Raw genomic sequence first — 24,521 nt, 5'->3', positions numbered from 1 at the left:
AAGAATAAACATAAATCCACTTACCAGTTTCACAAAGACGATGCTGCCAGTTGTCACATGTGTCACATTGAAGAGCATCTTGTCGAATCGTAACCGCCTTCTTGCATACATTCATCAAATAGTAGCTCCCTTTATTGACGGTTTCATTGGGTTTTTTTTTTTTAATTCAAGACCAGATCCTCGAAAGGTGCTATTGTCCCTATAAAGTGTAGGGAAAAAATGAGAAAAAAAAATCTTCAATTTTCACAAACTGTCCAATACCTTATTTATATAAAACATATGAAATCAATATAAAGCTGTTAACCCCCAATGCATTTTAATATTGAACTAGATAAATAAGAAATACCAAATCTCGCGAAGTCATAACCATTTGTGCACTTACCAATGAACGTTATCCTCCCCTCGGTGATGATTCCTCATTATTATCACAATATCAGCTGATAACGTACATTTTGTCGCATACTAGACAGCTTTATTTGTCCTTATTTATAAAAAAAAAATGCTTCGTTGGAACAGACAGTTACGATCATCTTAAGTACAAGTTACGATCATCGTTTATAAAAATAAATAAAAGTTACGATCATCATCGTGATTTTTTTGTATCTCGATTTTCATTCTTCTTGTTGCTTTTCCATCCAGTCCGAAAAAATATTTCATTGGCAATGCTTATAAAGATGTTTCTTGAAATAATACATATCTGAAAATAACCTGTTAAAGTGGAGAAATCAGCCTAATAAAATTTCCCTATATTTGTGTCCACTATATACACCTTATCGCTATTTGTCCGCCATTGCTGGAAATCACACAGGTTCCCGTAAAATTTTGACGTCATAAAACAAAATATCTGACGCCACAATGGAAAAGTGATTGTTGTTGACGTCAAAAGTTCAAGCGGGCGGGTCAGCCGGGATTAGCGATAAGGTGTATTGGGATGATCGTAACTGCAGTTACGATCATCACGTTGACGCCAGTGATACATTACAACGTGGACGAACCATGATTGCAATACACCTTATCGCTATTCCCGGCTGACCCGTCCGCTTGAACTTTTGACGTCAACAACAATCACTTTTCCATTGTGGCGTCAGACATTTTGTTTTATGACGTCAAAATTTTACGGGAACCTGTGTGATTTCCAGCAATGGCGGACAAATAGCGATAAGGTGTATTGAAGATGATCATACATTTTTCACCATAGTTTATATATTTTTTCTCAAAGCTTGGCTTTTACAACGTTTAAGCCATGCATTTTCTTTTCGGTGAGGATGGTGATTGTTTAAGTATAACTCAATGGCCTTTGATGTTCATAGTGCCGCACTTATACCGAATTTTGGTTTTCATTTACTTCTCTATGTTTATTCTACTTTTAACAAATCCATTCTATTTTTGTAGGTATGTTATCCACTAATGGCCACTGATTAGTATATTGTGTACTCATAATTATTTTAATGTGCATATCAAATAAATTGCCGTCCAAACAATTTCAAACAATCAATTCTAAGGAATACTAATGATTATAACGATTAGCATTTGATAAGCTTATTTAAAACAATTATAATTGCATTTTATTAACAAAGAAAAGTTTATTTATATGTTGCTATATAATGATATACGAAAGAAAGTTACAATAACTATGCATATAAACATGATAAATAATATCAAATAAAGCATGGGTACGAGTTAGTAAAAATAGGGTACGAGTTGCCGAAAGTACGAGTTGTCGTGTACCCGACTAAAGAAATCTAAACTGAGTGGTCTCCCTTTGCCATGGCGTCAAATATGTTTGGGACAAAGACATTTGGTGAAAAACCTCAAAAGTTTCAGATAGAGGAAGGCGAAGAATATTATTATGTCGGATCAGAAGTATGAAATTACATGTTGTTAAAGATCTCAGTCGAGAAAATTTCAGATTTAGTGTAAAAAAAAACGGTTTTCTATCGAGAATCGTAGAGTACCCATGGCATAATTTATTTCTGTATTACTGTTAGTGTTACTAAATTTGTGGCCTTCCTTATCTAAATTTAAGGTTCATTTATGGTTAGAGTTCGTTTAAGGGTAGGCATGTTGTCAGGGTTAGCACCCGTTAGACCCAAATTTGAATATTCTTGTTCTGTTTGTGACCATCATGACCATCTGACACACAACCAATCCGTATTCAAAATTGAGATGGTCCAACAACAAGCTGCTCAGTATGTCTGCAAAACCAACATGAGTAGTGTTACAAACATGCTCACAACATGGAATTTACCATCACTAGCAGAATGGAATGTAAACTACACATAAGATTAGTTATGATGTACAAAAATCATGTTGCAATTATACAATGAGTTCATGGTCTAGTGGTTAAGACCGATGGCTACAGTGCTGAAGGTCCAGAGTTCGATTCTCACTCGAGGTGCTAAAAATATCAGTACGTCAGAAGGGTAATTTTCACCCTCTCACACACATCTCTGGTACCCAGACCGGAGTTTAAACTAAAATGGGTACTTTGGGGGCCTCGGTTGGTCAAAGTTGTTCCCTACTAGACCTGGAGATCAATCTTCTGATATCTCTCTGGTTTGTCTGTTTCCACCGAGTGGCCCGGTGGTTCTCTCAGAGTACTTCGGCATCTTCCACCATAATAACAGACTTCCCGGTGTCCTAGCACTCCCTTGGTGTTGGGTGGGGATTGAGTTGTCCTTGTTAAAATAATTGTCGTATAAATATACGTTAGTGACACATCTCCATTAATCCCGATAGGGAGTGTACATGGATGCCACTGTACCCTCACAGCTTTCGAGGGGTTCTTCGGATATCGGAGGCATTTACCAGTACATACATACATACATGTACATACACCTTATTGCTATTTGTCCGCCATAGACATATTTACACTTGTATGCAAATTTGTCCACCATTACGTAAAATCACACAGGTTCCAATAAACTTGGACATCATAATTTAAAATATTTGACATCACAATTTGAAATAAAGTGATTGTTGCTTGATGTCAAAAGGTGATTCTGAGTCGATCTAAGGTCATTCGGAGGCAAGATACAGCTAAATACCAAAAGTTTAAATACGTTTATTTCTCGACTTCACACTAGTTCCCATAAAGTTTAGACATCATTATAGGAAATATCTGATGCCACAATGAAAAAAATGGTTGTTTGTATGATGTCAAAAGTTCAACATGTTCAAGCGGGACTCACTCTATTGTCAAGTTGGAAAAGCAATAAGGTGTATTCCATCAGACTAACGGGGTGTCGGAATATCCTGGCAACCCCCATAAAAGCAGACTCAAGAACTAGAAAAAAAAACATCCACTTTCAGATAGGCATATTCATACATCAAAATACTTGTACAGATGTTCATAATTTCAGTTCATGACAATACCACAGTGGAACGATCTCCCTGTGGTACTGGTTCAGGCACCATCCATTGAAAGCATCAGGGAACAGCTTACTTCAGCTGTTCTCTGTTTTGTTTATTTACAGCAGTAATATAATCTCAGCAACTCAGCAAGAGAAATTATGATATGAGGCATGTTCTACATGTTTCTTACAAGCTCTAAAGTTTATTGATTTTACACAAGTGGATTTTGCATTTTTGCTCTTCTTGAGAGGTTTTCAGTCTCAAACATGTCAAAGTCACATGACTAACCATTCTAACCATGTGTTCACCTCTCGCTTTAGTGGGAAAGGGATAGAAACAGATCAACAAGCTAAGCTCCATAAAGAGTTAATTGCAAGGGTTAACATGGTTAACTTCTTTAATGTACAAATGTAGGTGTATGTTAAATATACAGAAAGCTGAGTGCTCTTCCAAACACAGGCCTAAAATTCAACATGAAATTAATAAATGACAAAATTGTATACTTTTTACAGGTTGGAAACTATTTGCGTATGTTCCGTGGATCCCTTTATAAACGCTATCCCTCCTTATGGAGAAGACTTATGACAGTGGAAGAAAGGAAGAAAGTTTCCACCTTAGGTAATTATAATTCTTCTGGACATGCCTACAGCAAAGTCCAGTGAAAACGTTGTGAAGCTCACAGTTAAAGCTGTAAAATTTTCCTGAAAAAAGTTGCAGAAATTGTCTGAAATAATAATACCCATTTTTATTTAACATGTTTAAAATTGTTTGTTTTTTCTCTCATGTAGATCTAGACTGCAAATACATATAACTGTCTTAAATAAATTTGTTTGTATTTGTGTTTGAGAAAATCCAATACCTGCTAGTACTGTACATACATTTCAAATTAATTTATCTATTTATTTTGGTGATGTTTTTTTTTCTTCTTAAAATCAACAGTTTGCTCCACCTACATGTAGTTATATATATAAGATAACATATAAGACATTATAAGTATGGCTTTTTACGATCGCTCAGGGTAAAATATTTGTCATAAAGGGCCAACGCATGGTAAGATCACGATATATTCAAGCCCCCATGAATTATTTTGGATCGAAGAGCTCTAGGTGGAGGCAAATATTTGCTGTTCCCATAAATAAACCCACTATCAAATTGGCGTAAAAGAACAGAGCAAACTGAATTAGTGAAAAAACTTTAAGAAATAATTCATGGGGGCATGAATATATAGTGATTTTACCACAGGTTGTCCCATTATGCCGATATTTTACCCCTCGCTATCGAAAACTAAAATATTTGTCATAAAGGGATAAATTTAAATGATAATTTACTTATAATGTCTTATATGTTTAAAAAATCAACATATTGAAACAAATGTATTACTAGGTTTGTATGTCTGCTTTATTGTTGACTTTAGGAAGTGGACAGCCTGCGTTAGCTACAAATATAACTCTGTTGAAGGGGTCAGAAGTAGACCAGATATTTGAAGGCAATGATGAAAAATTTAAATCATTGTCAATCAACAGTGACACTGCTTTTAATACGTGAGTAATGATTTAAAAGCTAGATGGATACCTACCAAAATGAAGATGTTTAACATCATGAACATTCAAACATTAAAATTATTTTTAAAGATATTGATGGCACAAAACAACACATTTACACAAACTAGGCCACATTTAAAAGAATGTCTGTTTCCCCTCCCCCGGGTCTACTCCTTGTAAACAGACCAGGCAGGCAGGTAATTTTTTTTTTTCCAACTGGATGTCATGGATGGTTTGACTTGTCCACTGGAGGCCACTTATATATATATATATATATAAATCAGTTGTTAGTGCTCAATTTGAGTGTATTTTTTTAGATTATCAATCCTTTTGGTTTAGTAATGCATAAAATGCATTTGACGTCCTAATGAGAAAAGCTAATACTCAGGCAAACTCGAAAGTGCCTTCCAAACTTGATATAACAGCACCAAGATTTACTGGTAAGTATGTTAAAATTATTTAAGGTAAGAATTTTCTTTATTTTCTTGAAGGCTTGAGATGGTGTATGGTCTGATTATTGTTTTTGTCATTTTAAGGTGGTGCGTCCCTTATAATGTAAAATTGGATGTATTTGAGTCTCTTGTCAAAATCATGAACAACTCTTATTTCTTCAGCAAAATCAGGTTCAAAAGTCACACCGTTAGCCATCTTATCAGACACAGAAATAGTCCGAGGTTACTCTGACGTCAAACGGCTGTTTTGCCAGACATGCTGGGGCCGTGGGACCACGGCCCCAGCTTGTCTGGCAAAACAGCCGTTGGATGTCAGAGTAATCTTGGACTAACACAGAAACTGTCACTTCATCTAATTTATCTATGTTGTGACCATCATCTGTAGTTAAATCGTTCAACACGTCGTTCCATGTGCACCTTTTTGAAAAGCTGTATAATCTATTTACCACGATGGGTAACACCTTTGATGCGTCCTTGTACTTAATTCGTACAGAAGACGACAATGCGATCTTGTCGCCCATCTTTCAAGCAGACAGTTTACCCCAAAGTTTACCCTCGATACATACCGCTAAATTGATAGATAACTCCAGAGAGTTCCGGGAAGACTTCCGGTAATATCGGAACCAATGTCGGAATGGAAACGAATTATTTTCGGGAATAAAAAAAAATCCGATTTTTTTGGGGGCAAATAATTTTTTGACTCGGGGGCTTATTTTTGACCCGGTCGGGGCGAGGGGAAACAAACATGTTTTTTATTTTGGCCCTAGTTGGTTGTCTATTTTAAACACAATTGCAAGTCAAGCGTTTAGAAAATATAAGTTTTGCATGATTGATTTTATGTAGAAGTTGAGTTTTTCCCAGCGTCAAGAGATATCCTGCAAGCATTGCATTTGTTGTCACATGTCACTTTTGGCGGGGAAACACCTACTGGTAAATAAAAGACAACCCTGTCTTGATATTTATAGACATTTATAATAAACAGCTGATATAGCAGTGCCAGGAAAAAGTTAAACTTGGTATATGTTTTTATATAATTTAACCTACACCAATTTAATTGGGAAAAGGGTGTAAAGGGGAAGGGGTTAATTTGTAGTTATTATTATTTTTTTTAAATTTTGGTCACTAATAATCACCAGACAAATTCTTTTACTAAGTTTATTATTAAATAGTAAATTCATATTTTTTTTTAAAACAAGGACAAAAAAAACCTATCGGCTTAATCTATTTGATGGCACTCTGACTTAGGCAAACAAACATTTTTTTTAAATGTGGCCTCACACCAAGAATTGATAGACCCAGAAAAAAATATGTTACATGTATATGTTTTGAAATGAACAATAAGTATAATTTAGAGATCTTAATTTTTATTGATATGATAAAAACTACCAATCCATCACGTATCGTTTAAGTTTTCATTTCGTCATATTTCATTATATTTAGGCCAACTAAAATTAATTAGTAGATTTTCATCCAAATTTTTGAAAAAAATGGGGCGGGTGGGAGGATTTTATTTTTTAAATTTTATTTCATATGAAACCCTCGTCACGAGTTCTTCATACCGCGGAGTATATGCTAGTGGAAAACAAGTTGTATAATGCATATACATGCTGTATAAGGAATCCTACACTATTTTCTAAACTCTTAAATAAAAATCCCTGATTGGCAACCAATGTTATACATGTAATTTACGCTTTAGAAACCTATTTATAGTATATACATCAAAAAGAAGAGAAATGCTCTCTTCAGTTGGACTATACCTACACCAAATTTATTTTGCTTTCTAAGCAATGGTTTGTAGTCCCCATAAAATCAATAAAATGTATTGGTACAATTGTATGCAACACAAGTATTATGAGTACAGAATAAAATTTAAACTCAGTGTTGAAAGTAATTATGATGTAAAACATGAACTTAGTTGTTGTTTAATGACTAAATTGAGGGTATTGGGACAGTTACAGAAGGTGTTTGCTGTTTGTCAACAAAAACAACAGCCATGGGTAAATATAAGGGCTTGTAATAATTAAAATGCGTGTTTGTCGACTTTTTGTTCTCAATATACGGTCATATTGTGTCAATTTCTTTAATCCAGTCATGTTTTTTTTTTGTACCAATTTGTTCTACAATTCTTGCGCTTTGGAAATCATTCAGTCCAAATTTCCTGACACAAAGTCATTGTATAAATAAAGTAAAAAACATGGTTTTCGATTCACTTGTGACTACCGCAATTTGCGTTCAAGGACAAGGCGTTTTACTCGTAACTCGAATATTTCATGCCCTTCTCGTTATCAATCTCTATTCTCGGTAGATGATGTTGTCATCATAGAGCAGCAGAATATGTCGACTTAATCATTTTCGTTAGAAGAAATACAAAAACGAAATTTGAAACAGGAAGTTTTGAATGAAACGAAATTATCGATGGTTCCCGGTAACGGACATGAACAAAATCCGGAAATCGTATTTTTGTTAAATAAAAAAAATCGGGGCGGGACGATTTCAGAGGGGCGGGCGGGGATGAAAATCTAGCAATTAATTTTAATTGGCCTTATAAGACATAAAAAAAATACATGCATCCTAGACTCATCAAAATCTATTGGGATTCACCATTTCTCAAAATGATGAGTCCCAGGATTCACCATGAAAAATTCCTATTGAGAACCCTGATATATGTCATAGTTCCATATAAATTTAAACTTGTCAGGTGAAAATTTTTTGATTGGGCAATCAAAAACAATAATCATGTTAATTGAAAGAAAAACAAGACAGTAATTTAGCCAAAATGAAAATTAATGAAAAGACAATCAACAGTCCACAAAATATTACACAAAAACCTAAATACCTAAATGTAGCAACACAAAACCCACCATAAATGAATGCTCTGGAAGAGAAACATATAACATATATACTCAATTTTTGAATTATTTCATTTCAGAAGTGGGTTGAAACAGAAAAGGGGAAGTAACTGGGTCCCAACAGTACCAAGTAGTTCTCATCATCTTGATGCTGTTCCCTGTTCTACTCCTATAAATAGAAACAGACTTGGAAAATCTAAAGTACGGACATTCCCTACATGGTAAGTTTTGTCCTATAAATAGAAAATCTAAAGTACAGACATTCCTTACATGGTAAGTTTTGTCCTATAAATAGAAAATCTTAAGTACAGACATTCCTTACATGGTAAGTTTTGTCCTATAAATAGAAAATCTAAAGTACAGACATTCCCTGCATGGTAAGTTTTTGTCCTATAAATAGAAACAGACTTGGAAAATCTAAAGTATGGACATTCATGACATTCCCTACATGGTAAGTTTTGTCCTATAAATATAAAATCTGAAGTACAGACATTCCCTGCATGGTAAGTTTTGTCCTATAAATAGAAACAGACTCGGAAAATCTAAAGTATGGACATTCCCTACATGGTAAGTTTTGTCCTATAAATATAAAATATAAAGTACAGACATTCCCTGCATGGTAAGTTTCGTTCTATAAATAGAAACAGACTTAAAAAATCTTAAGTACAGACATTTTTTACATGGTAAGTTTTGTTCTATGAATAGAAACAGAAGATTGCAGTTGTTCATACTGTAGGTCAGTTTCTTATAATAATCTGTCAGTACGGGAAAACATACAATATACTGTAAATTCAGAAATTAATGCGAGGTTTTTATTATTGCGAAAAATGCGACTGAGTTGTTAACGCAATAATTTAAACTCGCATTTTGAAATATTTTATATGAATTTAACAGGATTTTTCTCAAAATCGTAAAAATAAAAATCGCATTTAAGTCTAAAATGACAAAATCGCAATAATAAATGCACGCAATAATTTCTGAATTTACAGTACCCTAAAAACAATTTATTTTTGTGGATATTTTTTTCATGTCAGAACATATTCATTACAATTTATAATAACATTTTTTTTCTGTTTGCCAAAGAAACGAAAAATAAATCACAGAAGAAAAAAATAATTGGTTTACAGTAATTAGGTAAGTCTTAAATCAAATTTACTAATAATTTTGATTTGATTTTAGTTTTGACGACTCTGATCCTGCTCAGATCCATGATAATTCTAATCAACCAGAACAGCTGATACCAATCAGACTTGACATGGAAATAGATGGACAGAAACTTAGAGATTGCTTCACTTGGAATAAAAATGGTAGGTTACAATAAGAAAAAAGAGAACTTGTGTGGTTTGATCATTAGGAGTAAAAAGAAACGTTCAAATTGAAAGTTAATTAAGAATTACATGCACTTTTGTATGTTGTACAAAAAAAGAAGACATAATTGATGTATGTATATTTCCTGAGCATAATCTTGAACCTTTAGACATTTATTTCTGACTAGTAAGACTAACTGTGTATAAAGGCAGAAAATGGTTGGAAAGTTTAAATCCCATACTATACAAACAAGTTTTGTTGAAATGATTTGAAGTCGTAAATGAACTTCTTGTAACACCAATCTGCAACCAATTGGCTTACTGAATAGATTACATTACAATACAAATGTGTACCAAATCAGGATTGAAATTGAATTGAAATATTTGTTAAATGGCTATAATTACCAAGTGCTGTTCTAAAATTTATTGAGTTATGGGATGGTAGCTAGGCAACTATCTCCTTCGATATTAAGTAAGAATTAAATTCTGTAATTTCTGCTATTATTTAATAATTATTTTTTAATATAGAAAATTCTGACTCGGAAATTTAAAACTAGAAAACTTAAATGCATACTAATTATACTTGTCTTTTTCAGAGGGTTTGGTCTCGCCTGAACAGTTTGCTGAGATTCTATGTGATGATTTAGATTTGAACCCTATTAATTTTGTGCCTGCTATATCCCAAGCTATCAGACAACAGATTGATGCCTACCCCACAGATAACTTGTTAGATCAGCAGTGTGACCAGAGAGTTATATTAAAGGTATAAAATCAATTAACAAGAATGTGTCCATAGTACACGGATGCCCCACTCACACTTACTATCTTTTTTATGTTTAGCGGACCGTGAAATTTGGGTCAAAACTCTAATTTGGCATTAAAATTAAGAAGATCATATCATAGTTAAAATATGTACCAAGTTTCAAGTTGATTGGACTTCAACTTCATCAAAAACTACCTTGATAAGAAAACTTGAACCTGAAGTGAGACAGACGGACGGACGAACAATCAGACGCACAGACCAGAAAACACAATGCCCCTCTGCTAATGGTGTATTGTAGGTGGGGCATAAAAACATAATCTTATTGCATTATTCTTTCAATGTGTGTGTTATTAGAAATTCATAACAAATTCTCCGTTAAAATTTTAAAATAGTCATCCAAAGTTTTAAGGTACAACTCTATACATGTACTACATTTATATGTTAAATCACAAATGTTTCCAACTTTGTATGGTTTCAGATGAGTTGCGGCTTAATGAATCGGTCTCTTCCTTTAGTAGTATAGATTTTGATTCTTTACCAGGTAGAAAGATTTGTATTACTTAAGAAGGAAAAAAATAACATACCATATACATGTAGTGTCAGCAACTTTGTGATGATGTCAATAAAGTCAACGAAAAGGTGTTGGTTGAGTAAAGACCAATTTGGATAAATTCTATTAGCATAATTTGTGTATAATTCCAAAAATACCCTTATTAGATTTCACGCTTTTGGCTCTATTTAACAATTCTTATCAATAAATGCACATAAATATTTCTGAATTAACAGTAAAACGTTATTTTGTATTTTTAGCTAAATATCCATGTAGGTAATATATCCCTAGTAGATCAATTTGAATGGGATATGTCTGAACCAGATAACTCACCAGAAGAATTTGCCAATAAATTATGTGCTGAATTAGGTAAGATATTAGAACTGCTGAACCGGATCTGGGATTTTCAGAAAGGTTTCTAGGGGTACCTAACAAAAAGTCAGTAAAAAATCAAAGGTGTACAAAAAAAATTCTTAACAGATTGGGGGCTGGGCCTCCTCCTCCAGAACAGTATACATCTATAATTAAAAAGAAAGAAGCCACCAAACGACACAACTATGACTAACAAGAGAAATAGGTATATTATATATCAGTCAAATTCCATGGTCTGTTTTCACATATGTACAGACCTTCTAAAATTCAAACTGACCACACGCACGATACACGCACGGTGAATGCACGATACACGCACGGTACACGCACGATACACAATACACGCACGATGAGCGATAAGCGTTACACGGAGGATTAACGCAAAATGAATGATGAATGATGAACGCACGATACACGCACGATGCACGATGAATGATAAATACACGATACACGCACGATACACGCACGATGAATGATTCAGTGACGAATGAACAACGAACGCTTTTTACACGATTCTCAAAGCTATTTTATTTAGAATAGTATTTAAAATCAATATGCATTTTAATTAAAGGCACTACTTGTAGCTGTTTTGCTGATACCAGCATAATAGATAATATGCTATTTTGCCAGCTCAGATTCAAATAACTTAAAATTAAAGTCGGCTATTTATAGGCACCGGAAATGTTTGTGAACTTGGACAGAAGCTCCTAACAGTCAAAATATAGTGTCTTGATTTTGTTCAGCCTGAGAGTTCAAGTTTACGGCAAACGAAGGCGAGACATTGTGTTCCGCGAAACCCTTACTAATTTTATTTCATAAAGTTAAAAATCTTAATTATATTTTTATGCATACAATGTCCGACACATTATATCTACAGACAGTGACTGGTTCTAGAAATTATTTCAACTACATGTTTGGTATAATTGATTGCAATAAATAAATGTAAGAAATTCAGACATTTTTCAAACATCCTGACACTTCAAATTTCTAGGAGGTGAGATTCACGGGATTTTACGTAAAACTCTTTGGGGAAATGCAATTTTTAATTCCAATTTGAAACCAAACGGTAATAGATATCCCAAGGTTTTTTTCAAATGCATGTCTAATTTGATGAGATTTGAAAAATCAATCTGAATGGTAGTTGAAATTATTCAGTGCAATCATTTTGTGTCCGTTGTTGTCTTTCATACATATCAGTTGTTTGCTGTTCGTAATATGTTGTTTATGGCAGTCAGGTCTCGCGATCGGTGTCCAAATTTAAGCCCCCAATAAGGTAAATTAATTATCATTTATAGGGGAGGGGCTAATTTTCTCGATGCAAACATTATTTTCCTTCCTAATAAAAAAACAGCTTAACAATTTTCTATATTTTTTCATTAAATCATAAACCGATGCATATTAAATGATTTTTAAAAAATGTTTAAAAATATTTTTATGGTAAATATATCTAGATGTCAGGGTAATTTTCTTCTCCAAATAATTATTTTTTTCATTTTTTAAGGTAATATTGATATCAGTTATGTAATTTGACACGTGTCTTATAGTTCAGTGATTTTCGGAAAAAATAACGAAAACCGGCACAGGCATTGTTCAGTTATTATTTGTGATCTTTAATGATTAAATTTAAATATATGCATTAAATATCAATCTCTATCTAGATAAGAAATTTGTTTACATTGTACATCACTCTTTTAGTCCTTAGTAGCATATTATAACTCATTAGTGCACTTGGGAGTCCTGAGCCGGGTTTAGACGCACCATTTTCTGCTCTTTGGTTAGATTGTTGTCTCTTTGACACATTCTCCATTTCAATCCTCCATTTTATTCAATTAGTTGTGATTCTCGTTATCTCTCTGTTTGATGTTTTGTGCGGACAAAAACAATTCGCAGAATTAATCTAAAAAAGCAGACATTAAACTCTTTCTTTTAGCATTTTAACATTTTTTTTCGAGATTTAACCATTTTAATTTAGCTTAAGAGCATATGTCTCCTCTTTTTAGAAATTTGGCTTGATACCGTATGGAGATTTTTGTTCCAACTATTATGAAAAAATTAACGACTTTTTTTAACTAAATAAATATTTAACAAAAATACCGTTTTTTCTTAAATCAATTTCTTTTAACAAAGAATTGTTACACAAATGTAGTAACAACCCAATTTTGTAATGAAGATAATCCTTATCTCTTTACCGAAATCTGCATATCTTTATATTTTGAAACATAAAATGTTAAGGGTGTCTGCGCAAAGGACAGAAATGTCCAAGAAGTCGAATAATTCAAACCCATTTGTCTTTTAAATTTAGCACATGAAGATATAATTTTTAGCACATATACACATGTACAAATTGATTTTGTAAAAAAAAATCACTGTCGGTCTAAAACTGTATCGCATGCCCATAATTGTCCTAAAGCTTTAAATGTCAGATCATGAGGGTCTGAATGGGGATTCATTATTTCTGTATTCTATTTTAGGCAATTTATAATTCGTTTTACCTTTTGCCGATCATTCTTTATTCCATATATTCTAGTACCTCATCATTTTCTTTTCTATATATTTGTCTGATTATTTTCTGTATTCTTTATTTTTTTGTCTATAATTTCCTTCTATAAACCCCCATCTTTACCCTCATGTATAATGGAAGAAGATAAACATTGTAGTATACATACCACCCGTTGTCACTTTCACCTGACATACAAATCACATATTGTTATTACCGCCCGTTATTTCCACCTGGACACAGGACTTACATGTATGATATATATATAATACGTAATAATAACGGATATAGTAGATTCAGTAGAATATAACATGTATCAACGCACTCTGACTTGTTAAATGTATTTTGAACTAACAATTGTTAATAATATTTTTAGTTATTTTAAAACTAAGAATGAAAATCAGGAATATGTCAAAGAGACAACAACCCAAAAAGAACGATTGACAGCCGAAGGCCACCAGTTATATTTGCTAATGTTTTAGTTTCGAATAAGGCAAAAGCCATTCGGTATTTTCAGAAAATCTCTCAACGGATAATGAGAGTTTAGCGATTTTGACTTGCTAACAGCCCTAACATGGTCTCTCAACATTGCAGAATTTAAGAGCCTATATCAATTAAGGGATATGCTCTACCTAGCTTTTGGTGTTTACAAAAATATCCATTTCAGAACCAAATTGTGGCTTCTTTATATTTATACCAAAATTGAGTTCAAGGCAGTATTTTGTTGAAGAGGACTATTACCCAAAGTTCAACATGCGAGAAGAAGTTTCATTTCCCTTATTGTTTTTAGTGATGTGACTAATCTTTCGAGGTTACGCCACGGAAATATATCTTAAATGAGAAGGTGCAACTGGGTGCATCCCTAAAAAACAAATTTAAAAAAATCTATATATATATATAAAATGACGAGTATTCGTCAATCAGACAGCAATCCAACATATCAATATAAACACAAGAAAGTTACCTGACATCTAGAATAAGAGGTTTAAGCATACATGTACCCCGCGCTGGTATCAACTTACTGAGTTGTGAGTAAAATTCAATATACATGTAGGACTGTGAAACGAGAAATACACGAAAGATTTGTTTTTTATACGTACGATTGGGTATCATTCCCTAAATACATACGGGTCCACAAACTTTTCTTATGAATATATAATGGTAAATGAGGATCTCATTAGAGGAACAAATTGAGTAAAGATACATGTAGAAGCAAGAATGATTTCCACATTCAAAACATCAAATAGGACGATCTCTCAATAAGAACGCAGCAAATTGAACTATAACATCCATAGGCAATAACACTATAGTAAATGCTTTATATACTTACATTGAAACAATTATACTGCTCATAATAATTGCACATATGTAGACTTTAATTGAGGTATCCCGCGTTATATAAACCATCGCACACCATTGCGCCAAAGTCTGCTGGTCTGCGCCGAAGTGTGCTGAGCTATTATTTCATTATTCGACCCAATGTAAAGCAAAACGAATAATACCGTTTTGAGCTATAAAACCAAGGCAACCCTTTATACTAGTCAAAAATTGCCTGGTCTTGATAGATGCATACGAAACTTCAATTAATTGTTTGTATTTTGCAATCTATTGTATCCGATAAAAATGAACAAAAAATTGATAAAAACTACCGATTTTTCTATGAAACAAAATTTATCCTTATTGGAGTCTTTGTCATATGGATTCATAAAGGACAAAACATGTCCTCAGTTACAGAACAAAAAACACCCCATTGTAAAAAAAAAACACGGATGCGTCTAAAGTTTCATAGAAAAATCGGTAGTTTTTATCCATTTTTTGTTCATGATGGGATTGTAAATCAATTAACCGTCTTACACGTGTCAAATTACATAACTGATTACACGGGAATCCTCCTATCTTTTGCGTTAACGTTTAATCAACAAGATCGGTAAAGATGGATACTGATAAATGAATAGTTGTTGAAAACAAATTCAGAACGAAGAAGTATTTTTTCAAGTGTATTTTGTAAATATTTCAAGTAAATAATAAATTTATCAACAGAGCAATACATCTAATGTCGGTTTTTAAAAGACCGCATACAAATTCTGCGTTCGTATTTTGGTATCACTTCGTCGTCGTCTGTCGTCAGCTTGACTTGTTCGTGGAGCGTTTTAACAAATTCTGGTATACTTTGTTGTTTCCAGTTAATCGATATTTTGAATACGTGTTTTATAGATTCGCAAATGATTCTTGTCCACAAATGAACATGTTGAAGCTGGTTACGAGGTTTCAATACATATTCGTACAACCGTTCTTTAAGTTTTTGAAAATACGTGTTGAAGTTTTGATAACAAGAAAAAGATGTGGTATGATTGGGGATGAGACAAGTCATCGCAAGAAATAAAATGACACAGAAGTTTTCACCATAAGTCACCCCACGGCCTTCAACAGTGAGTAATGAACATACCACAGTCATTAAATTTATTTCATAGATTATCTCATACAATATGTTAAACAGACACTTTGTTAAAAAAAATCGTAAAGGTTCTGCGGAACCCAGTGTCTCGCCTATTCTTTCTGTTAATCATATGCTCAACAAAAACGAGAAAATAAATCAATAATATATTCCTGTTGATACTATCTTTTGATTGAAAAAAGCTTCTGTCCAAGTTTGGTAAAAACCCAGGACAGTTTATGAATCTAATAAATATTTAAAAATTTCTTGATTCTGTCTTATGATTATAAAAAAGCTTCTGTCCAAGTTTAATAGAAATCAAGGATAGTTTAAGAAACGGTTATAAAAATTTCAAAAACTTTAACCACAGAGTGAATATTTGTAGACGCCGCCGACGCCGACGGAATGTAGGATCGCTTAGTCTCGCCTTTTCGACTAAAGTCTAAGACTCGTCAAAAACATACAAATCAGATTTCCTTCTGACATACGGGCGCACTACGCTTTTTTATACGCCCGTCAACATTTTGACGGGACGTTTTATGGTATACAAATGTCCGGCGTCTGTCCGTCCGCCGGGCGTCCGCATGTCGCACTGTAACTCGAGAACCGCTTATCCATTTCATGAAACTTAACATATAGTTGTTTCTTATGATGGTTTTCGGAATTTACCCATATTTTTAATGAAACCATTTGTAGAATCTTTGTATATACACGTATCTTTTTCAGAATTAAAATAAAATCGAAACACTTATAAATATATATGTTGGCGCATATAAAAGTCGTGCTCCTATGGCAAACAATTTTGTTGGGAAGGAAATAAAACAACTGCAAAATTATTTGTCCTTTTTATCATTTTGAATAAGAACAACACATTTAATTATAAATATTTGAAGCATAAATATTTTCGATACAATTGTTTTAAATTACTTGAAATAAAAAAAGATCGTGATTGTTTAATCAGTTGCTATGTTATTTGGCACATGTCAATCGGTTCATTGATTTTCGGCATGTCAAAGAAAAAACGGCACGTGTCTCAATAATGTTGAATATCTCGTTTATTTATGATTATTTTCTGTAAAATTTGAAATTTATGCATTAAATATCAATCTCTAACATGATATATAAACATAATACATATAACAGCCGTGACTCATTATAATCCTTAGTGGAATTGTATAGTCAAGGCCTTAGTGCACCAAGGAATCCTTAGCAGTGTTTAGACGTACCGAAACAAACATCCGCCATTCTTTAATAATCATAGACGGTTAACAACTACATGTAGTCTGTTTCCCGGCCGTTATTGAAATTTTTGACATTACCTTAATATTTTTATATTCCGAAGGCATACTAAATGTTTTACAGAGGGGACCAACCTAGTCAGTAACAACGTACTATTGTGAATTATTTTTGCGGATAAAAATCTTTTAGACATACTAGTACATTAAAAACGGTGTCATTGATAGGCAACCATGAACACAATGAAAAATGAATCCGTTAAAGTGTTCCATGTTTATTCAATTCAAATAAAGACTTGTTATGATAAAACCATATATTTAACTATTTTATATATAAAAAAAAACAAGATTATATCTTGTAAATTCAATTTCAAGTTTTTAAAGGTTCCTCAAGTTAAAATAATACATGATATATTTGCCTGATCTTATATTTGTTTAATTAAAATAATGCCTTCAAATACATATAATGTTTATTTTTATTCAATTTCCCACAAAACATTTTAGCTTAGTTTAAATGAAATTCAGAAGAGAGAATTCAAACACTGTTGAAGAGAATATACATATTCGTGTTAATTCGCCTCAGTTTAATTTGTTAATTCAAGTTTGACATTTAACATTTTAATCCGCAGTCCACATTTACCGGACAATCTTGTATATTGTATTTTCTCAATGGAATAACATAACGTGCATGTGACCATCACAAACTAAGACAAAAATGATATTTATAATGGTATTTATCAAATATTTGAAAATATCTTAGTAGCATATAAATTTGCCAAATAAGCGAAGAATTATAATCTAGCCTAGTTCAACCAAGGATTTGTATAGTTTCTTTTCAATAAAAAATTGTTGGTGTTTTTGGCGACTATAGCAGCAACATTGCCGTTATTAAATAAAAATATAAAATTTTCGCTATCTGATAATTATAGGTTAAAATGTTCATTAAAATGTATTATATTTCTCTTAAAACTACATATAATGGGCATTTTAGAATGACATGAAGTTCATCTTCAATAGTAGAGCTACAACACGTGTCATCTCGTGGACTTCTTTTCTTTCATACTTTCCAGTTTCGATTTTTTTAGTGGAGCTTCCCCACATTTGCAAAAGCACATTTGTTTTAATTGACAGAATATTTTTAACAAATAACAATTGGCCAACAGTATATTTTTAAGTCCATTTTCGCTCAGTTGAACAGAAATTTCAATTTTAATGTTGTAGAAATGTCAATATCATGTTATTGTTTGTACGTACAACATGTATCATTATATCAAGAAGTGTCAGTCCCAGCCAAGATTCACTGAATAACCACGAAATATTTACAGATGATAAAATATTTACACAAAAGTTATAAATCTGTATGAACGTTACGTACGTTGAAGTTAATTAAGTGTTCACAAGAAAGTAAGTATGACTGTAAATTTTATTTAAGTCGGAACATACACATACACACACACACTATATATATATATATACATGTTGCTGTTTTAAGACCCTTCTTCAACGAAATTTGTTTTACATGCACACGTATAAAAATTGCGGTTTTTATCCACGCAATCATAGGTTTGAACGTAGTTTTCAATTTAGACTCGTTTATATTTTTTCGTTTGGGCTTGTATCATATTTTCCCCTCGGTTTATATGATCCGTTCATCCTACATTGACTCTTAAAATTCAAGAGTCTATCTAAAAAATGAGGATACTTTTTCAAAAAAAGAGGGTACTTTTTATATGGCCTTCCAAATACCGTTTCGATCCATAACTTCACTGAAGAGACATTTATTGTCGAAATCAGGATCTGGTGTAATAAAAAAATATTGACACCGTATGTTAATAGTGGCATAACATCGTGGCCACAAGTTAATTTTTTTCTGTTTAGTATTAAATTTATATTAAGATCCATTTATTACATCTTGTGATCAATTTTATTTGGCAATCGCCGATGGTCAAATGCGTTTTGTTTAAATATACTTTTTCACTTTTTTGGTCTTTTGGAAAATGTTGTTTGTGCTGTTTTAGACCCTTCTACAACGAAATTTGTTTTACAAGCACACGTATAAAAATTTCGGTTTTTATCCAACGCAATCATAGGTTTGAACGTAGTTTTCAATTTAGACTCGTATATATATACATGTATATACTTTAACCGTGAGAAAAAATATAAGCTTTGGTGAGCTCTATAACCGACTATCATATAAAAACCGCACTGTATGAACGTTACACAATTAGAGATGAACGTTTGACAAATGCACATTATCTGATATACACAATTATACACGATTGATGAACGCACGATACACGGTTAAGAATGAATGATTGATGAACGCACGATACACGCACGATACACGGTTAAGAATGAATGATTGATGAGCGCACGATACACGCACGATACACGCACGATACACGCACGATACACGATTAAGAATACACAATGCACGCACGTTACACGGAAAATACACGGAACGATGAATGATGAACGCACGATTGGCACACGCACGATACACGCACGATGTACGCACGCAACACGCACGATACACGATGAACGCACGGAATAATGGTCAGTTTGAATTTTAGAAGGTCTGTAATATAAATGTTTTTTTATTATTAGAGTATCAAAATTATGCAGTTTTCTAACAATTTGTGATGGTAGTGCTATTGTGTGACTTTGAAGAGGGAAAATTCTAATATTTTTAAAAAAAAGTTTAGTACTAAGAATTCAGAAATCTGTGAAACCTTTTATTGCAAATAAAGATAGAATTATTGTCACACAAATTAGTTGTATATAAATAAGACATAGCTGAGAGGGTGATAGAGCAGATTGTTACCCTGAGACATTGTCAACAGAGGTGAAGCCAAGGTCTTATTAAGGGGTAACAATCTGTTCTATCACCCTCTCAGCTATGTGTTATTTAATTTGTGATTCTGAATGATCAGTTATTCCTGTCAATCAGATTTCAAATTCAAAGTAATAAACTAAGTTTGATGTCTTGTACATATTTACAACCATCCATATTTAATAAAACACCCACTTGATCAAGCATCTCCGTGAAAGTTAATAGAACTGCCTGGAATAGAGTAAATTATATAATTTAGATATTACATTCTGGCATTTAATGCAGCATTTCCTTATGTGTCATTAACAGAACAGTTTAAAAAGTAATGTTAAACTATTGGTACATCATTTTAACCATACACTTTTGGTTTTAGGTCTAGGCGGTGAATTTGTTACAGCAATCTCATATAGTATAAGAGGACAGTTAAGTTGGCATCAAAGAACTTATGCTTTCAGGTAATTTTAAAACAAATTCTAGTATTGTGCTATACTATTTCTTTATTTGATAGATATAAGAAGATGTGTAATGAGTGCCAATGAGATAACTCTCCATGAAATAGATATATACTAGGTGTTTTGAATTTTTTCATGTTCAACATCATGACTGTATATACTAAATGACAGTGTTTTAACAGTAGGGTACAACTATTAAAAGAAATGAAGAGAAGCTTTATTTAATTCTATACATGGATAATATTTCTTATTTCAAGCAAAGGCATTGACCATGCATACATTTATAGTATAAGGAATTTTATGCTTCATTTAAAAAATTCAAATAAAAAAAGAAGTATTGAATTCTTATATTGGAACACAGTAAAATGAATTTTATTTGAATTAAAATATATATGTATCGTTCATCATCAGCAATATAATTATTTTATGATATTTTTTTTTATTTCAGTGAAGCACCATTACCAACAGTTGAAGTAGCCATTAGAAACCAGAATGAGGCTGATTCTTGGTGTCCATTCCTAGAAACATTAACTGATGCTGAGATGGAGAAGAAGATCAGAGATCAAGACAGAAATACAAGGTCAATAAACATCTTTAATATATTAAGGGTTGTTCCATTAAAACATACATGGTACCCAGGGAAGGCACTTTAAAAATTGGGTAACAACCTATAGAGGCTAATTAGTAGTTCGCTTACAATACCACTATGAAAAAACATAGATGACACCCACCCATAATTGAGATTTGGAAGTGCCTTCTCTAGGTCCCATGTATGTTTTTATGGAACAGCCCTAAATAGGATCATGTACATGAGACAAAATATAATAAATAACACAATGAAACTGTTTCCCAAACAGACATTATTCTATTTTTTCCTAAAACAAAAATAGCATTGTTAATAAGATTCAAATACTTGTTCATAAGGCAAACTTAGCTAGAGTTTAGTTCCAATATTTCTTTTGGGTTTCTGGGTTTTGAATGCTATCTCATTAACTTGTACCATCCATCTCCCTTTATTAACTTAGAAACATTTTTTTTAAGGGTCCAAATTTTGTGCTTTTGTCATAAATATTTAATAACTGTGGTTTATTTGTATACTGTAGACACATCACAAAATTTTATTTGTACAGTTTCGTTTGCATGTTGAAACGTCAGGTTTTAGAATAAATTGTTCAGGATACTGTTTGTGTTTTGGTGGAGATAATTTTACTAGTCAATGTCAGCAATATTAAAATTGAGAATGGAAATGGGGAATGTGTCAAAGGGACAATAACCTGACCATAGAGCAGTGGTGATTTACTTGATGTTAAACCTCACAAAAAGTTAGCAAATAGAAGGTAAATGCAAAGAACAAAAAAAAATTAACAATATACTTCATTGTTTCTTTTTTGATTTCAGGAGAATGAGAAGATTAGCCAACACAGCTCCAGCATGGTAGAGAGAGCATTGAACAAAGAAGTGTTTATCATCATCATTATCACCACTACACAATAGCTTCTGCTACCCACCAAATGTGTTTGACATTGTACATTACAAATAAATGAACAATATGTTTCATAGATGTCAGATTTGATTCAAATTCATGTGTATAAGTGTGTTTGAGAATAGTATGAAACGATTCTTTTTACATATGTATGTAAATATAGTTAGATATTTGAATATCTTAACTCTGATTTTCTCAGAATCTGCAGACAGTAATGTTATATTTTTTTGTGGTGTAATAGGTCAACAGTTAAATAATTCACATCAAATTTCTATATTTTTTTTCGCTCACTGCTTTACTATTTGAAGGCATTAAATATTCATCCGTGTTATAAACTAGTCCTTAACTCAAAATATCATAAAATTGTGCAGGAAACTCATGATATCAAATATTTAAGATTTTCAAATAAAATTTGAAAGATCTGCAGAACCTCATGAAATTTACTAGCCATAAAACCTTTAGCTATTATTTGTAAAGACTTGGAAAAGTATGTTCAATAAAATTAATAATTTTATGTCAATATGTAATGGATTATCTCCCTTACACTGGTATGTTCTAGATTTTCATGAACATCAAATATTTGTATACATGTACCAGAGTAAATATCAAATAGATATATAGGAATTTAAAACTTATAAGATATACAGAATCACATTGAATTTTTATAGCTTTAAAACCTTAACTATTATTTGTAATGACTTGGAAAAGAAGGTTCAATAAAAATATAAAATTTCAGAAAATATCTAATGGATTATCTCCCTTACACTGTAATGTGTTCTGGTCACTGGAATGAATGTTGAATGTTATGCTTTGTGTGTATTATAATGTGCAATAAAAATAATTAATATCTCATTTACTTAACTTTTTATTTTTAAAAGTTGGGTGAGCAACACACTAATTGAAACATTCAGGTGGGTTTAAAGGAGGTTTTTCATTTCTGCATTTTGTCTCGCCTTGACAGAGTCGAAAAGCGAGACATAGGTATACTGTTTATGGCACAGGCGTCAACAATGTATTTGTTATTGATAAGGTTTAGTTTATGAATGATATTTGGTATGCAGTTGTATTAGCACTGGCACATCTCATTACCATTGAGATTATTTGACCCCACCCCCTCAGTCATGGCATGGTCTATTGACTTTGAAACTGTTGCTTATTTTACATGTATTAGTTTGTGATTAGATCAGTGTATGGGGAACCACTATTGGTAGGTCAATGATATTTGGTATGCAGATGTATAATCATTGGCATATCTTATTTCCATGGAGATTATATGGCTCCGCCCCCTTAGTCATGGTCTATTGTTTTAAAAAATCTGCACAAAATAGCAAATAGTGTTTAAAGTGGCGTTCAACACCGAATAATCATTCAATATTGAGCTGTATACACTCCCTATCAGATGATCCATTAGCACTGTGTGAGTGTTATACAGCTGTGGGATTGCCCTTGAAAAGAGCATTGACTTTAGTTATGAAAGTTCAAGACATCAGACACCTAATCAACATCCCTTTCCAGTTGCACTTGATCAGTACAGACACATGACATGTAATAAACAAATTTGTGGGTAAAATGTTAAAAGTGAACCAGGAATTTAATTATTTGGTCAAAGGTAAGTCCTAGTATGCAGATTTTTGAAAAGCAGAAAAAAAAACATATTCACAGCATAAATACAATCCAAAACAATTGGCCTAAAAATAATTTTGAATTATCTGAATTATGGTATTAACTGAATGTGATAATGATTTTTAGGTGTATAACATTATAATTAGTATACCATGTATAACTAGCTCACTTTGTAATGCAATGAATGTTTGTGTGCTTTCTTCTAGACCACAAAGAAAGTCATATAATGTGAGACAGGAATTATTATTAGTCGGCAGCATAAACTTCTAGTATAAAGGTTATATTTCAGAAGGTTAAAGGCATTAATGATTAACACCTTATATGCAGATTCAAAAAAATTTAGTTGTGAATTACTCACTTTTTTATATCCCATGCCATAGCAGAGGAGGCATTAAGTTTTACCCTGGTCTGTCCATTCGTACGCCCCAAAATTGGTTTCCATTCTCTAACTTTATTTTACCTTAACCAAATGTTATTAAAATTAAACACAATGCTTATTACCACAAAACACAGGTCAAGTTTGAATTTTGGTGGCATCACTTTTACAGTTCAAGAGTCATGTTCTTTTTCAAAAGGAAAAGTTGCTGTTCTAAACTATAAATGAAGTCATTCTTAAAATCTTCTTTGAAAATTGGAGTTATCTTTCTTTGTCTAGAATGGTAGTTGAATCAACCACAACCAATGCTTTATACAATGCAATACTCAATTTTATTTCCCATTGATAAATTAAAGCAATCTGTACCATTCAGTGCTTAAATTACCATTCTAAGGTTATA

At 32.5% G+C, this 24,521-nt stretch overlaps 1 protein-coding gene across 5 annotated transcripts; it reads left to right on the top strand.

The window, feature by feature from the left end:
- Window positions 1–1,733: 1,733 nt before the first annotated feature.
- LOC143076723 (SWI/SNF-related matrix-associated actin-dependent regulator of chromatin subfamily B member 1-A-like) lies at window positions 1,734–22,974 on the top strand. 5 transcript variants are annotated; one of them, XM_076252583.1, is made up of 10 exons: window positions 1,734–1,863; window positions 3,867–3,972; window positions 4,769–4,895; window positions 8,280–8,417; window positions 9,376–9,503; window positions 10,100–10,266; window positions 11,077–11,185; window positions 20,561–20,642; window positions 21,088–21,219; window positions 22,038–22,974. In XM_076252583.1, the coding sequence occupies exons 1-10, from the start codon at window positions 1,768–1,770 to the stop codon at window positions 22,075–22,077; spliced, it is 1,125 nt and encodes a 374-aa protein (XP_076108698.1). In that variant the 5' UTR covers window positions 1,734–1,767; the 3' UTR covers window positions 22,078–22,974. The 5 variants fall into 5 exon arrangements, with proteins under 5 accessions (XP_076108698.1, XP_076108697.1, XP_076108694.1 ...); XM_076252582.1 differs by having other exon boundaries at window positions 8,277–8,417; XM_076252579.1 differs by lacking the exon at window positions 1,734–1,863 and adding an exon at window positions 2,194–2,268 and having other exon boundaries at window positions 3,867–3,967; window positions 4,764–4,895; window positions 8,277–8,417.
- The last annotated feature ends 1,547 nt before the right edge of the window (window positions 22,975–24,521 follow it).

The sequence above is a fragment of the Mytilus galloprovincialis genome, chromosome 5, assembly GCF_965363235.1.
Source record: "Mytilus galloprovincialis chromosome 5, xbMytGall1.hap1.1, whole genome shotgun sequence".
Lineage (NCBI taxonomy): Eukaryota > Metazoa > Mollusca > Bivalvia > Mytilida > Mytilidae > Mytilus > Mytilus galloprovincialis.
Note: the sequence above shows the minus strand (reverse complement) of the source record. Positions and strands in the feature narration are given on the sequence as shown.